This window comes from Leiobunum rupestre, chromosome 10 (genome assembly GCF_980474605.1).
Source record: "Leiobunum rupestre chromosome 10, qqLeiRupe1.1.hap1, whole genome shotgun sequence".
In the NCBI taxonomy this organism is placed as follows: Eukaryota; Metazoa; Arthropoda; class Arachnida; order Opiliones; family Sclerosomatidae; genus Leiobunum; species Leiobunum rupestre.
This window is the reverse complement of record NC_143393.1, coordinates 35,145,568-35,161,412: the sequence shown is the minus strand read 5'-3', so window position 1 is coordinate 35,161,412 and position 15,845 is coordinate 35,145,568. Positions and strand designations below refer to the sequence as shown.

General features: G+C 36.1%; 1 protein-coding gene across 7 annotated transcripts in view; it reads left to right on the top strand.

The window, feature by feature from the left end:
* Positions 1-15,845, top strand: part of LOC149925516 (uncharacterized) — a 60,990-nt gene that overhangs the window by 31,698 nt on the left and 13,447 nt on the right. For 5 of the 7 annotated variants that reach the window (XR_016476977.1, XR_016476978.1, XM_090160754.1 and 2 more), the window contains exons 5-6: positions 11,763-11,942; positions 12,093-12,252. Coding sequence is in view for 5 of the 7 variants with exons in the window: in XM_090160754.1 (XP_090016880.1) it covers positions 11,763-11,942; positions 12,093-12,252 (340 nt within the window). In the remaining 2 variants the exon portion in view is untranslated. The remainder of the gene's footprint in view (positions 1-11,762; positions 11,943-12,092; positions 12,253-15,845) is intronic. The other 2 variants (XM_090160756.1, XM_090160755.1) reach the window with 2 other exon arrangements.

Sequence of the window (15,845 nt, the reverse complement as noted above, 5' to 3'; positions counted from 1 at the left end):
AGAAAAACAACGTCAAAGCGCGCGCTGCTGAAGACGCAATAAATTTGTTTTGCACGCGCGGCGCCTTTCTGTTTTAAGAGACTTAAGCCTAAATTGCGCGATTTTAAAAGTTAGTATAGTTTGCAAATCGCTCATACGGGGTAAGGGGCGCTGGCGGCAGCCCCTAAGATGGCGGCGAAAATTCAGACCCAAACACCTGGCGTTATTTTTCGTTTTAACCTTTTGGGCCAAAAGCTATTTTTTCAAGACAAAAAAAGGTACGTGTTAGTATATTGAACGTCTTGTTAATCTTTTGATACGGAAATAAGGCCATATTTGGAAAAGCGTGGCCGTTCCCCTTTAAGAGTTTATTAGTACATCGGATATGAACTAATTTGGCACCAATAAAATTGCATAGTCAGAACGCTACTTGAGAAGTTCTTTATTAGAGAGATTAAGCCCGATCTAAAAACATGAACGGAACTTCGTGACTCGCCGCAAACAAGGCGCCATCTCTAAATCTATGGCTGAACTATTAACTAATATCTTCGAAATCGTGGTTCAGCAACTAATCTAGAGATGGCGTCTGCTAAGACAAGAATTTACAGTAATTTGAATATCTAATGAATATTTATTTTGGCATATCGTAAATTCTCCACAGTAAATAGATTTTGGAAATATTTAAATCAACTTGAAAATCAGTTCTAAAATCTTGAAACCCTCATTAACAAAGGAAAACGAAAATCAACTCGAAAAGAGTAAAATAAATTATCAAAATTAGATCTCAAAACCCAATTTATTCGATTTGAATGCCAGTTTGGACCAATGAAAGTTAAGAGGAACTCGCAACGAAACCAAGTTTCCAGTCTTGGGTAAAATACTTCATTCTCGGTATTTAAAATAAAATACTTAATACTTGCTAGAGTAAGTATTTAAAATAAAATACTTAATACTTGCTAGAGTAAGTATTTAAAATAAAATACTTAATACTTGCTAGAGTAAGTATTTAAAATAAAATACTTAATACTTGCTAGAGTAAGTATTTAAAATAAAATACTTAATACTTGCTAGAGTAAGTATTTAAAATAAAATACTTAATACTTGCTAGAGTAAGTATTTAAAATAAAATACTTAATACTTGCTAGAGTAAGTATTTAAAATAAAATACTTAATACTGTCTCAAAAAGTATTTAAAATAAAATACTTAATAATTTCTCAAAAAGTATTTAAAATAAAATACTTAATACTTTCTCAAAAAGTATTTAAAATAAAATACTTAATAATTTCTCAAAAAGTATTTAAAATAAAATACTTAATACTTTCTCAAAAAGTATTTAAAATAAAATACTTAATACTTTCTCAAAACGTATTTAAAATAAAATACTTAATACTTTCTCAAAAAAGTATTTAAAATAAAATAATTAATACTTTCTCAAAAAAGTATTTAAAATAAAATACTTAATACTTTCTCAAAAAAGTATTTAAAATAAAATACTTAATACTTTCTCAAAAAAGTATTTAAAATAAAATACTAAATACTGAATATGTATTTAAAATAGTATTTAAAATAAAATACTAAATACTGAATATGTATTTAAAATAGTATTTAAAATAAAATACTAAATACTGAATATGTATTTAAAATAGTATTTAAAATAAAATACTAAATACTGAATATGTATTTAAAATAGTATTTAAAATAAAATACTAAATACTGAATATGTATTTAAAATAGTATTTAAAATAAAATACTAAATACTGAATATGTATTTAAAATAGTATTTAAAATAAAATACTAAATACTGAATATGTATTTAAAATAGTATTTAAAATAAAATACTAAATACTGAATATGTATTTAAAATAGTATTTAAAATAAAATACTAAATACTGAATATGTATTTAAAATAGTATTTAAAATAAAATACTAAATACTGAATATGTATTTAAAATAGTATTTAAAATAAAATACTAAATACTGAATATGTATTTAAAATAGTATTTAAAATAAAATACTAAATACTGAATATGTATTTAAAATAGTATTTAAAATAAAATACTAAATACTGAATATGTATTTAAAATAGTATTTAAAATAAAATACTAAATACTGAATATGTATTTAAAATAGTACTTAAAATACAATTATTTAAAATACTACCCAACACTGCTAGTTTTCAAGAGCTAGTGTGAAACTTAATATATTAGCGTGAGTTTATTTAATTTTCCGTATGTCTCTTTGGATATTTAATTTTCCGTATGTCTCTTTATAAAATACTAGCTTTAATACCCGGCTTCGCCCGGGGTCTTGTTGATTTGTACGTAATAAAAGTACGGTAGCATAACAAAAAAGTCTTCAGAAAACTTCGTATTTGTATTTCCTTCAGACGATTCTTCCTAATAACTTTAGGGAGAGCTAACTTTGAATTTGTTCTTTAATTAGCCGACTGAAAAGCTAACTAAGAATTAAACCTGCGATTACATTTTAAGAGACTTATTTTGTACTCTTTAACCAAACTTTATTTTATTTCTCCATTTGGGAGCGACCTACATTTTTGAGCCCTTTCACTTGGCCTTTTACAAAGGAACTGCTTGACTTTCGTTTCCTCTTTTACAAAAAAAGATATACTAAAGATGACCCGCGACGGGTTTTTCCCAATCGCCGGGCCTCTTATTTTGAAAGTCCAATAGTCGAGAGCGAGAAGTCCGTTCTTCCATGGTTCAAGAGCCCCCAAATTCGACCACTTCCACATGTCCTCCCAGGTAGGCCCTAAATGGGTTAGAGTGTGCAATAACTGGTGGCTTTACCGGGGAGTCGGGGTCCGGCTCTTGTAACCCATAACGGCGGTGGCACACTGGGAGATGTTAGCTCTGATCAAATGGTCCTATCTCCACCTCCGACTTCGGTCAGGTTTGGGCTGGATACTGAACTTCGGTTCAGGCTAACGGAGAGGGTCCAGGCAAGCTGGCCGCCTCGGCGGATTGGGTAGCCTGCTGTGGGGCGGCGGGCCTCCATATGCGGGCACGGCGGTCCTGTTTCCCGGCCTTTTGGGGCCCACCGGGATCTCCGGTGCCAGCTGTGCCGGGTTACTTGGGCTGCTGTGTGCTCGTCGTTCCCCTTTAGGAGCTCTCTCCAAAGGGTTTGGCTCCTTACCTACGTAGGTAGGGTGTCGGCTGGAGTTGCTAGAGCATCCATTCTAAATCCCACTGCTGTGTGCGAAGTGGGGATTGGTCCACCCATTGCTGCACCTTCTGCTGGGTTGAGTGGCTCGCGTCAAAGGTGCGACCATCAGTAGTAGGGTTCCGCTACCCATGCTGGATTTGTCACCTGTCCGGGCTAGGTGGACGCTGGCGTAGGGCACTATGATGATAGGCCTCCGGTGGTATGGTCTTTGTTACTAGGTACACCGGGCTATAAATTCTGACACACTGTCCTCCCAGTTAGAGCCTACGGGCGACTAAGATAAGCCCTTCCCGTCAAAACCTCCGCTACCACTCCTAATTTCCAGATGTGTCGGGGAAGCAAAGTGGTGTAAGTCGAGAAAAAAATTGAAAGCCGAGACCAGCAAGAAATAGATAAGGGAAGCAAAGATGCGAAAGTCCAAAGTCGAGTAAAATAAAATTGAATTAGTAACCAAGTCAAATTGAATTAGATTAAAACCATGTCAGGTATTTGGAATTAGACGCGTTTAGTTGGAAATCAGGCCCTGAACATTGAGTTGAAATTTCAAAGCTTTAGAGCTAACAATGCTCGAGTTTTAATTTCCACATGACTTGTGTTGAGTCCGTTGAAGACCCCTTCTACCGGTCCGTCAATGTAGAGCCTAGGGACCGTCCAATAGTTACGTGCGGCGAATTTGACGATTTTTCGACCCCCTCCCCACTTACAAGGAGACGACCCGAGGTGTAACACACCGATTTGGTTCAAACTCGGGGGTTTGGTAGACCTTCATGTAACTTGAAACACCCTCGAGTTTTTAGGAACATGACATACAAATAAATAAATAAATAAATAAATAAATAAATAAACGAATAAAAGGAAAAACTTTCAGACTTATAGTTATAGATATTTTGGAGAGCTATTTATAGAGTGGCGTCACCCCGAAGAAATAAAACGCCCTCTAGCGGGGCTCTAGAGCTAACGGACGCAAAACGGCGAGGAAGTTTGTTACGGAGTCTGTGTTGAAACTAGCTTTCTGAAAACATTTGGAATGTGAAGCGTAGTACGTCGCCATTAAAACAAAACCACGTAACTTGAGATACGTGGTTTTGTCAAAATTGACATATTTAGATTCTACACCCCAATTTACGTATATAACATTAAAAACATTAATAGGTTGCAATTGGATTTATTTTTTTAAATCGAGAAAACATTTAAACGTATCTTTGATATTCACAACTTAGTTCGCGCAAAAGCACGTATCTTGCTTATTTTCAGCTCCTATCTCACTTCTTGACGCGAAACCACGTATCTCTAAAAATTCCCCTTTAGCAAAATATTTTTAAATTAAAATTCTCATAAAGAGTCAATATTGAAACTAAATTATTTAACTATAAAATTAACTCACATGTAAAAACCTAACACGCGATTTCACAAGTCTCTCCAAAATTAAAAAATCAATTTTTCACAAAAAGGCCACCGAAAAGATACGTGGTTTTGTTTTAACGGCGACGAGTAGTTGTCATACTTATCGAAAATATTATAGACTTATGGTAGCGGACGTAAGTAGCACCTTATCCCACTTGGGGGCGAAAACAATCACAATAACGGCGCAAAAACACAAAAAGCTTCTAATATTTGGCCCTTTATAGGATAGCGTCCATATTTTCTCATTTGAGCCAATAGATGGCGCGCGAGGATCCCCCGGGCCAAACCACCAAATACACTTTCGCGCGCGTGGCCAGTAGCCATCCTCGTAACTCTCAATATTAGGCCCTAAGATGAGAAAGGGGAAACCCAGCCTAGTCAGGTGTATAGGCGGTCTCTTTAATGTGGCGTATCCCCGAGAAGAAAGAGAAAAATTAGATTGCCCGCCGACGTCAGGCGCGACTTCTTAACATAGCCTGGTCCGCCATTCCACCGCCTTTTTACCAGTTTAGGGGCTTTACGTAAATTACACGAATATTCTTACGAATTTGCGTATCATTAAAACCAAAGTAACGTTAAAGGAACCACCTATGGACTGCATTGCAAAGGATGAAAAAATTAGCGAATATGTAGAATGGTCCATTATGAAAAGGGATAAAAAAGCTAAACTCTAAACAAATTTGAAGAAATTTAAAAACTTACTAATTTGAAACCATGGTCACTATTCCTCGTGAAATGTTAAACATAGTTAATTACCTCGAAGTTCACAGTAGATAAAAAAATTCGGTTTACACTCGCAGCATTTTCTGCCAAGTGAAAATTAGCTCTTAAACCTCTAAAAAGCGCCAAGTAATATAGAGACGTCCCCTTTAATTTTATTCGGACGCGTACGTCAAGAAGTTGCGAGGAGTAAGTAGGGCGTCTGCTGAGTTTGCATTTAAAAAGACTTATATATGTATAAAAAAAGCCAAGGCCTACGACCGCGAATTCTTCCCTTTAAACTTTAAAAGTGTGTTTTCGTAGCGCGAAAAAGGGGGTAGAAGCGGGAAGGGGTAAGAAAAGCTCATCACCGAAACCCGACTTTCTCCCAAAAGGAAAATAAAATAAAAAACCCTGACATCTTTCTCTACAAAGAAAGCTAAAAAGTTCTGGGTTGGGTAATATTTTTTATTTCTTCTAAAAAACAATATCTACAAGACGCTGTCGTAAAAACAAAGAATTTTATACGAAGTTGAAATGAGTCTTTGGACGCTGCTAAAATGCGAGTCACTCCCAATTTCGCTCGCTGGATTTGCGTAATGAGATATTTCTTTTTGCGGTCTATGTCATTGGGCGCAGATTTTGAATAGCTAATGGAAGAATTTTGAGTTGGAAATTAGAACTAGGCTCCGTCTGTACGCCCTCGGGGCATGTTTTGGGACGAAATCATCCACGCGAATAGGCAATTAGGCCTTGTACGCTTAAGAGAAAATAAATGCAGCGTGACAGCCATAGCGCTAAATTAAATCCGGTTACGTAACCTTCACCTACGAATCAGGACGACATTCGCCGCCATTAGTTTAGGGAAGCGCCCTAGAGACCTTGGATGGTTGCGTAATATTGAAACAAACGATTCATTAAAAAGTATACGCTATCCGGGAAAATATGTTGTCTACTTTTGACCTACGCACGCCTGTCGAAGTGTTCTACTTGCAATACAACTTTGCTCAGGGAGAAGCCGACAGTTTAATATAAAAAGGAAAACCAACTAGACAAACCAAAGAGTATAAAAACTACGTAACCTAGAGATATAATGACGGTCGAAAGCAGTAAAGGAAGTTGTAGCAACCGGGGGGAAGTCACTCAGTGAATTGGCGCTTCAAATTTCGGTACCGCAGCGCCACTACGGCAGTTTTAAGTGGCAATCATTTTGATTTAGTTCAACATTCTTGAAAATTCCTTAAGGAATTGGTTACCTTTAGGACTTGGCAACGTTAGAGAACAAACGCCTTATTCTTCACTTTTTGAAAATAAACACCGAAACAACGAATCCACAAATTCTAACTAAAAAAATCACGAAACAGTAACCAATTACTGCCACTTTTTTGAATTGACAGATATTAGACAATTAAATATCCAAAATGCCAAATTTAGCACCTCCGCAACACCGTAACTGCCATTTTTCTCCGGTTTCATTATTTATTGTACTAAATACTGCCGTAGTGGCGCTGCGGTACCGAAATTTGAAGTGCAAATTCACTGAGTGCCTTCCCCCCCCCGGTTGCTACAACTTCCTTTACTGCTTTCGACCGTCATTATATCTCTAGGTTACGTAGTTTTTATACTCTTTGGACAAACGATCAATTTTTATTATATTTCGTTAAATAGGTAATAATTTAAAATCCGTACAAAGCAATTTTCCAAATTACTTTCTTAATTATTTTATAAAAATTAGTTAAAATAGAATTTTAAATAGTTTTTTTTTAAGATAAAACTATGATCTGTATTCTCGAATATTTTCAGAATATTTTTATTAACCATCTTGCTATTTTTTAATTAATTTTAAACTTTACGGATTCACTCAAAACTCTATATTTTGGTTGTATACTATTGGACCGAATCCCGTTTGACCGAATCCCATTGAACCGAAAAGTATTTTCGTTTATAGCCCAACATGGCGGGATTCAGTTGAATGGGAAATTTAAATCTGGTTCGTTTTCACTTCGGGTAGGTTAGTTCAGGTTGGGTTAGGTTAGGTTGGGTTGGGTTGGGTTGGGTTAGGTTAGGTTAGGTTAGTTCAGGTTGGGTTGGGTTGGGTTACGTTAGGTTAGATTAGGTTAGGTTGGGTTAGGTTAGATATGGTAGGCAACTATTTCACGTCGGGTCTTATCAAGGTTATTTTCCAAAATTAAACCCGGAAAATATCAAAAAGGTCTAAAAATACACGTCGGTACGAAATAATAAATATTTAAGACATAGTTTAGTCCAAATTAGATATACTATCGTCACGTAACCTACGATATATAAATATGTATCACTAACGGTATATTGAATGAAAATCGCGCAAAACGCGGTTTTCGGTCGATTGGAATTCGGTTGAATGGTACATTCGGACGAATGGGATTTCGGTCCAATGGTCTACAATCGATATTTTGGCAATTTTTAAACACTTTTTTTCCCTTGAGAATTACGAAATATGATTGGATGGGGTTCGTTTTAATTTGTTAAATAGGTTCGAATTTATTTTATTTTCAATTTAGACCCATAATTATATTATTAATTAATTAATTAAAAATGACTTTTATTAAGCGATTGTTCTCGATTCTGCTTGTTTATTATAGGTTACAATTTAGTGTTTCAACATGCTATTTACAATTTATTTATTTTTCGTCCGAGTTATGAATGAGTTGGAGCGATCACGTTCAATTTTGACAAAATGGCGCATTGTTGTCGGTTAAATGATGAGGCTTAGTAAGTTTTGATCTGTAATTAACCATTATATTAAGTAAAAATAACCAGCAACTGCGAATGGCTGAGGATTTTTAATCAAATTCACTGAAATCCATTTCATTTCTAAACTTTAAAAATTTAATGAACTAAGCCTAACCTAACTTTATCGCAAGTACTGTCGCCTAAGCCTCTCTTAAATGTTTGTGATAGTTGAACAGAATTTTTGCATAGTTACTTAATAAATAATTTAAAATTAAATAAAAAGTTAAGTTCGGAAAGTAAAATGGTAACAATATTTTCAAATAATTGAGTTGGTCGTACTATTATCGAGAATGTCTGGCAGTCCCGACTTAAATTTGTGTAAGTGGAACCTTTGAGTTGGGAATATTAATCTAGAGATCCCCGCGAACCAAGTTTTTGAAAATTACGAATGTGCCGTCTCCTCTAAAATGACGAGAAAACGTTATCATATGACCCGTGGCGCTATCCATTATGTTTGAAAAAAAATCTTTCTGCCAGAAAACGTGTCTTATTTGAACGAACCATTGAGAGATAGACGGTGCCACGGGTAAAATGATAAAGTTTTCTCGTCATTTGGGAGCAGACGGCAGTATTCTTATTTTTTTTAAAACTTTTTTCGCGAAATACTAAAATCCGACGTTTTGATTGGACCTCTAGATTAATATTCCCAACTCAATGGCTTCTAGTCGACATTAAGCCTTGTCTCTATAGAAGTTCACGTACCTTCTGCGCTCTTTTTTAACCGTCAAAATACGTAATTTTAAGCTGAATTAGATAAGTTTCGCGAATAACATGATAAATTGAATTAAGTTTTCCAAGATCTTCAGGTTAAGAATTAAAAGGTAATAAAAGGTAAATCTTTTTTCGGTGTGAGTGTCCTGAATTTTCTTCAAGCGGCGCGTTTTCCTAGCGATGGCACAAAGCCAATGAATTTGTAAAGCCGCGTTACGTCATACATTCGACGTAGTTTAAGCCCCGCCCGTTTTTCGAGCCGCTTTCGTTTTGGACAATTTACATTAGCCGCGTTCACACTAGACACTTTGGAACAGTTTTAAAACTGCTTCGAAAGTACAAATTGTAAAATTTTGCTGTCGAATGTATTTATTGTATGGCTATTAATACAGTTAACACCGAAAATGTTAATTTTTAGCTTTCGGAACCGTTTACAAACGTTTCAAAAGTGTCTAGTGTGAACACGGCTATTATTGCACGTAGAAGTAACAAAAAACTACAAAAATATTAAATGCTGCCATCTAGGAGCAACAAACACAAGGAGAACGCAGCTAGCCTTTAAACACGCTAACGCAGTGTTGTGTACAAATTTCATTGGACGAACTTTACGCTGAAAATTTTATGGGGGGGGGGGTGGAGACAATTTCCGCATTTTCCCCTTCCGACGGCAGCAGGCGCTAAAGCGTCTAACCAATGAAAAATGTACGCAGGAAAATGCACGACTTTTGACGGGTTGAGTCTCTTGTGTTATCCTTGGTTGAGTTATCCTTTTGTGAGGTGCTGTGTTTGTTGCTCCTAGCTGGCAGCATGACGTTCATTACTCAAATTCTGTGGGAATTTTGGGATATTGGTGCCTATATAAATTATAATTTATTATTATTTATTTGTTATTATAATAATAAACAGGACTGTTGCTGAGTCACACATAATTTTGTGATTTAAGTGACTAACAATTTTAAAAATAGTGACTGAAAAGTGACTAAAAAGAAGAAAAACTAAAGTTTTAGAAGTTATAAAATATTCATATTTTTATTCTTACCTAGTAGCTATTTAAGGGGGAAGAATACGGTAAAAGCCTCTTTTTCGTTCAAGCTGAACGTTTCTCGTTTAACAATTACATAATTGAATTATATTTTTTTTATTAGGCTGAACTTTCCTCTAGTGCTTAAAATAATTTTGATAATTCTAATTTTAACAGTTAACGAGATATAAGGTCCTAACTTAAGGGTAGTTTGGGTGCTTGCCCAACTTGTTTAGCTCCGGGGGTCCGAATTAAAACGTAATAACTTATTTACCTTTAAATTTCAAATTGTCAAAATTATTTTAATCACTATATAAGAGGCTGTTTTACACATAAATATTAATTTTATAAGTTAAAATACAAAATTAAAAGAGTTCAGCTTGAAATAGCGCGAAAGTAGACAATGGCCACTGTAGTCTTCCCGCTTAACCATATAACTAAAAAATATCATTTTTGCTTTAAGAAAGACAAATTGAATTTGATTTTTTTAAAGATAAGTAATATTAAAAACTCAAAAATCCCAAAAAGTGATAAATAGGAACCAATTTTAGAAAAAGTTGCTTTTAGTGACAGAATTTTAATAATTTGATTTTAAGTGAGAAAAGTGACTCAGCAATAGGCCTGTAATAAATTATAAAAATTAATTCAGTGAATTCTAATGAAAAACCAGTATGGAAATGGTTGATAAAAGTTTTTTCAAAATTATATCCAAAATTGGGCAGTTACTATCCAAATAATGTTCTATTTGATTCAACTTTTGGTTCCATTTGATAAAAAAAATTTGATCCAAAAAGAATTGGATTTAAACTGAATATATCTTGATGACATTTGGATGCAAATTTGGATTTTGGATCAAATCAATTTTGAAAGGGAAATTATCTTACCATTTTTGAAAGGGAAATTATCTTACCATTTTTTAAAGGGAAGTTATCTTACCATTTTTTAACGGGAAATTATCTTACCATTTTTGAACGGGAAATTAGGTAACCATTTTTTAAAGGGAAATTAGGTAACCATTTTTTAAAGGGAAATTAGGTAACCATTTTTGAAAGGGAATTATCTTACCATTTTTGAAAGGGAAATTATCTTACCATTTTTGAAAGGGACATTTTAAAGGGAAATTATCTTACCATTTTTGAACGGGAAATTATCTTACCACTTTTTAAAGGGAAATTAGGTAACCATTTTTGAAAGATAAATTATCTTACCATTTTTGAAAGGGAAATTATCTTACCATTTTTGAAAGGGAAATTATCTTACCATTTTTGAAAGGGACATTTTAAAGGGAAATTATCTTACCATTTTTGAACGGGAAATTATCTAACCATTTTTTAAAGGGAAATTAGGTAACCATTTTTGAAAGAGAAACTATCTTACCATTTTTGAAAGGGAAATTATGTTACCATTTTTGAAAGGGACATTTTAAGGGGAAATTATATTATCATTTTTGAAAGGGAAATTATCTTACCATTTTTGAAAGGGACATTTTAAGGGGAAATTATCTTATCATTTTTGAAAGGGAAATTATGTTACCATTTTTGAAAGGGACATTTTAAGGGGAAATTATATTATCATTTTTGAAAGGGAAATTATCTTACCATTTTTGAAAGGGACATTTTAAGGGGAAATTATCTTATCATTTTTGAAAGGGAAATTATCTTACCATTTTTGAAAGGGAAATTAGCATACCATTTTTGAAAGGGAAATTAGCATACCATTTTTGAAAGGGAAATTTGAAAGGGAAATGTTCTTACCAAATCTTTCAAGGGGTACTTGGTGGTTTGAAACTCAAGAATGAATGGTTTTAATCGAAATTTGAAATACGTTTTGAAGTTCAACCCCGTTCTGATTGAGACCCCCTTGAGTTTTGAACTATCTTCGGGTTCTGGGGCGGCGAGAGTAGTAGGTCCACCTAACTAAATAACCCGAATGGGTCCCTGATAAAACGAACGTAATGAAAATAACGCGATGTTGTTATTGGGAAACTTTCAGCTGCAAGAACTGTTCGTGGAGCTGTCGCAAACCCACAACATCAACGCCAACTACCTATCGAGCGACACTCTCAAGTACGTCTTCGAGGAAATGGCAGAAAAAATGGCGACCACCTCCCAACAATCGGAGAAATACTGGGACGAGTTGGAAGTCATTTCGCAGTTTCTTCTCAAGGCGGAGGTGATTACGATATCTTTCTTTCTCTCGGCCTGGCCGCCTTCGCATCAACCCGCTTTTTCATTTGCTCGTGCCTACATTGTTATTATTATTACTATCTTATCCGGGCGCGCCTGGATTCTTGATTAATGTCTTTTGCTCGAACCTCGAAAGGAGAAGTTGTCCAAGAGCGGACGGAAGGCCGACACTGTCGAAGAGGTCATCAAAACGCCTCCGGTCGTCAGCGAAAAGGCGCTGGAGGATCTGAAAGGAGCCCTGCTACAGGTGTACAAAAACGAGATGGACTACATTAAGCACCTAGAAACGGATCGAGGTCAGTTTCTTTCCAGACTTTTTTAAAATGATTTTAATACAACACGACTGTACCATTCATTGTAAATTCTACGTGATATCTGTTACGCGAAAGGTCTTCTTGTCTTATGGAGAAACGGGGCCTAAAATGGTGGGCAGTAATGTTCTAGCTAGGGGCAACAAACACAACACCCCACACAAGGAGAACGCAACCCGTCAAAACTCATGGATTTTCTTGTGTACGTTTTTCATTGGCTAGACGCTTTAGCGCCTGCTACCGCCGGAAAGGGAAAATTCGGAAATTGTCTTCCCCCCCCGCCCGTAAAACGTTCAGCGTAAAGGCTCGTGACGCTCGTCCAATGAAATTCGTACACAACCCTTCGTTAGCGTCAGTGGCGAAGCCAGGATTTTGTTTCGGGGGGGGGGGGGGGCACACCATTGAAAAAAGGAAAAAAATAAAAATATTTGTACGTACGACCATACGTTTCGGGGGGGGCATGAGCCCCCTGTGCCCCCCTGGCTACGCTACTGGTTAGCGTGTTTAAAGGCTAGCTGCGTTCTCATTGTGTTTGTTGCTCCTAGGTACCTAGGCAGTTCTAAAACTCAGATTTGCAGTTCTAAATTCAGATTTCGGCAGTGCTATTTCTCGTGAATTTATCGCAAAAAAAGTATGAAAAATGAAAAATAGCTGATTACCTCATGGGAGATGTCGACGGGTGTTTCCGGTACATATCGACAAACGCAGCCAAGTTTGCTGATCCAAGTTTCTTATATACAGCCCTTTTTTATCTCATAATTTTGTTAAAATATTTGTCTGCTTCAAATTCTGATTTCGATCTGCTTTTATAGCTTATTGGGGGTTTAGTTTGTACACAATTTTTAAGGAGTTGTAGGGGGTGAGTTGAGAAACATGCCTGTTTTTCCCCATTTTCCTACGATGAGTTAAAAGAGCGTCAGAGAGCTTCAAAGCGAGGGGTCGGACATTTGCCTGTTTTGTGTACGAGATTTTGGATTTTTTGAAAATCCAGGATTTTTTATTGTGGATTTGTCATACAAAGTCTATGGGAGCAAAATTCTAGGATTTTGGATTTGTGGATTTTTTTCCAAATTTTGTACGGGATTTGGCCAAATGACCGACCCCTCTCTTCAAAGTGTGGCCTACTAGTACATGTAGGCTGCAACAAGCGCAAAACCAAACAGCGGGGAAATGCGAACGTTAAGGTTTGGGCTCGTGTGATAGGTAAAAAAAACCAATCGAGGTAACCAGCGTAAAAAAGTAAACTTAAACAGTATTTAAAGTCCCTGAAAATCACGTTTGATGTAGCCGTTATCGCCGCCGTATTGTACGTAACTCTTCAACCGTTAGGGAGTAAATTTGGTGAATGATACGTACATCGATAGGAAATAACAGGTCCTTGATGTATGAATTTTAAATTGGGCGATCTAGGTCCGAAAGTGGGTCATTTTCCCATTTTAGTGATTTGTGGGATTTGTTATTTCTTAAATTAAGTTCAAATTATGTTACCTTTATATTTGCGTCTAAAAATTTAGATTAAATAAGGTTTTTATCCCGTAAGACTTTGTGAGCACTTTTCTGATATTTTATAGGGACTTGGCAGCATGACGTAGATAGTACCATGGGCGCGCGCAGGGGGGGAGGCAAACGGGGTAAATGCCCCCACTTTAATGAGCTATAAATGCACTAATAAAGGTATGAAGTTCCTTCCCCCTTTTGACTAGGTATAAAGATTGCCCCCCTTTGCAAACTTCCTGCGGGTGCCCCTGGATAGTACATCAGCCATGCTTTTTTCAATTAAAAAAAAGCAAACCAACATGGCGGCCATAGCCAAAGGTACGGCGTCACGCCATAGTCGGTATATTATTTAAACATTAAATATTATTTTTCTATGTTTACATTTGGCAGGAATACCAAATTCGGTAATTTTCGACGTATTTCGAACAAATTATTATTAATCTGGCAACATTGCTATCTGGTTTTTGGCCGGCTGAGAAACTTTGCCGTTCTCCACACCAAAATGGCGACCGCCAAAATTACTTCTTAAAGGGCAACGCAAGTGGCCCTGTAGGGGGCGCTTGGTATGGAACTATGTTTTCTTCTACAAGTCGTAAGTTGGTTTTCCAAGGAGGATGTTATACAGCGCGAAAACCTTATTCTCCTTGGTGTAGCCACGTGGTGCAATTTCGATTCTTAGCTCACCACCAAAGAACCCAGGATTATAGTCTTAGCTTAATTTATTTATTATGGAGAAAAGAACTGGGTTAGTTTCCGAGAGTTTGACGTTGATATTTTCGATTTAACAATGTTTCGGAATAAAATTATTTGCCAATTGAATATTTTTAATTATGGAGGTCTAAACCTTAGGCCTTGGACGGGGTAAATCTCTGCCGCTAGCCTCGCCTTGGATTAAGAAAATACAAAACCTCACACAGTCACTTGGTCCTATATCCCGTCTCCCTTAACAATTATCTTTGTTTTATTACATTTCTTTTGTCGGTAAGCTCGGAAACTTCAATTTCCTCGGCCATTTTCGCGACTAAAGAATGCGTGGATTTTGCATAAAAACCGCGAGAGGCGCATTTATACAAAATAAATTCGGAAAAAATGGTTCTGCTTTTTTTACAGAGGGAAAGGCTGCATTGTCACTTGCGTTGCCCTTGAAGCTGGTTGGCGGCTTTTCTAACGCTTTTTTTAGAATTACCGAATAAGACTATTGATCGATTTACAATTTTTAAGGGGCAAAGACGACTTTAAAGGGGTAAAATTCATCTGAGGTAACGTGGTGATGGCGTTATTTGTTAGTAGATGGCGCTCTGATAGCAGCATGACGTCATAATTTTGATTTTCAACGATTGGTTGAAAGTTTTCAGTTTTTAGTCGAGAATGGTTTTGTCGAGATTTAAAATACCAAATTCTCTTCCCTGATTGGATCTTGGAGGAGGGAAGTATTCTGAAGTGGAAAATCCCATAGCGGTAATAAGAACGTCCTTTCCCGCCTATTCCTGTTAGAATTACCCAGACTACCCCGGTTAAACCGGTTTTTGGTCGGACGTCAGCTTTATCTGCCATCATTCTGGCTTGATGACGTCCGACCAAAAAGAGCATGATGGGAATTTTACAAAGCCGCGGGTGGCACCCGACTTTTCCACTCCGGAATACTTCTCTCCTCCAAGATTGGATAGTTTAAAATCGTATTATAGTGCAGCTATGTAGGTCGGAGAGTGTTAATTAATTGTTAATTTAAATTACAAAAATTATATATTTTTAAAAGAATTTAAAGTACTATAATTTAGTAATTAATTAATAACTTCTTAAAAAAGTTTATTTTTCATAAACTTTATAGTGTCGCCATCTACCTCAAACATTATTTAATAGGAAGGTACCTCGGATGGATTTCGCCCCTTTTGCATATTTTCCTGTAGGTCTATAGAAATGGACAAAATGGTACATCGATTGATAAAAATATGGCGTCTTCGTTGTCCCATAAATAGAGCATAGCGCCGATTTTATTTGGGTCGGCGGCGTCTCGAAAATCACCCGGCGGCGGCGTGGCGCGATAATTTTTAAAAAATCCTCGGCGGCGTTGATTTTTTTTT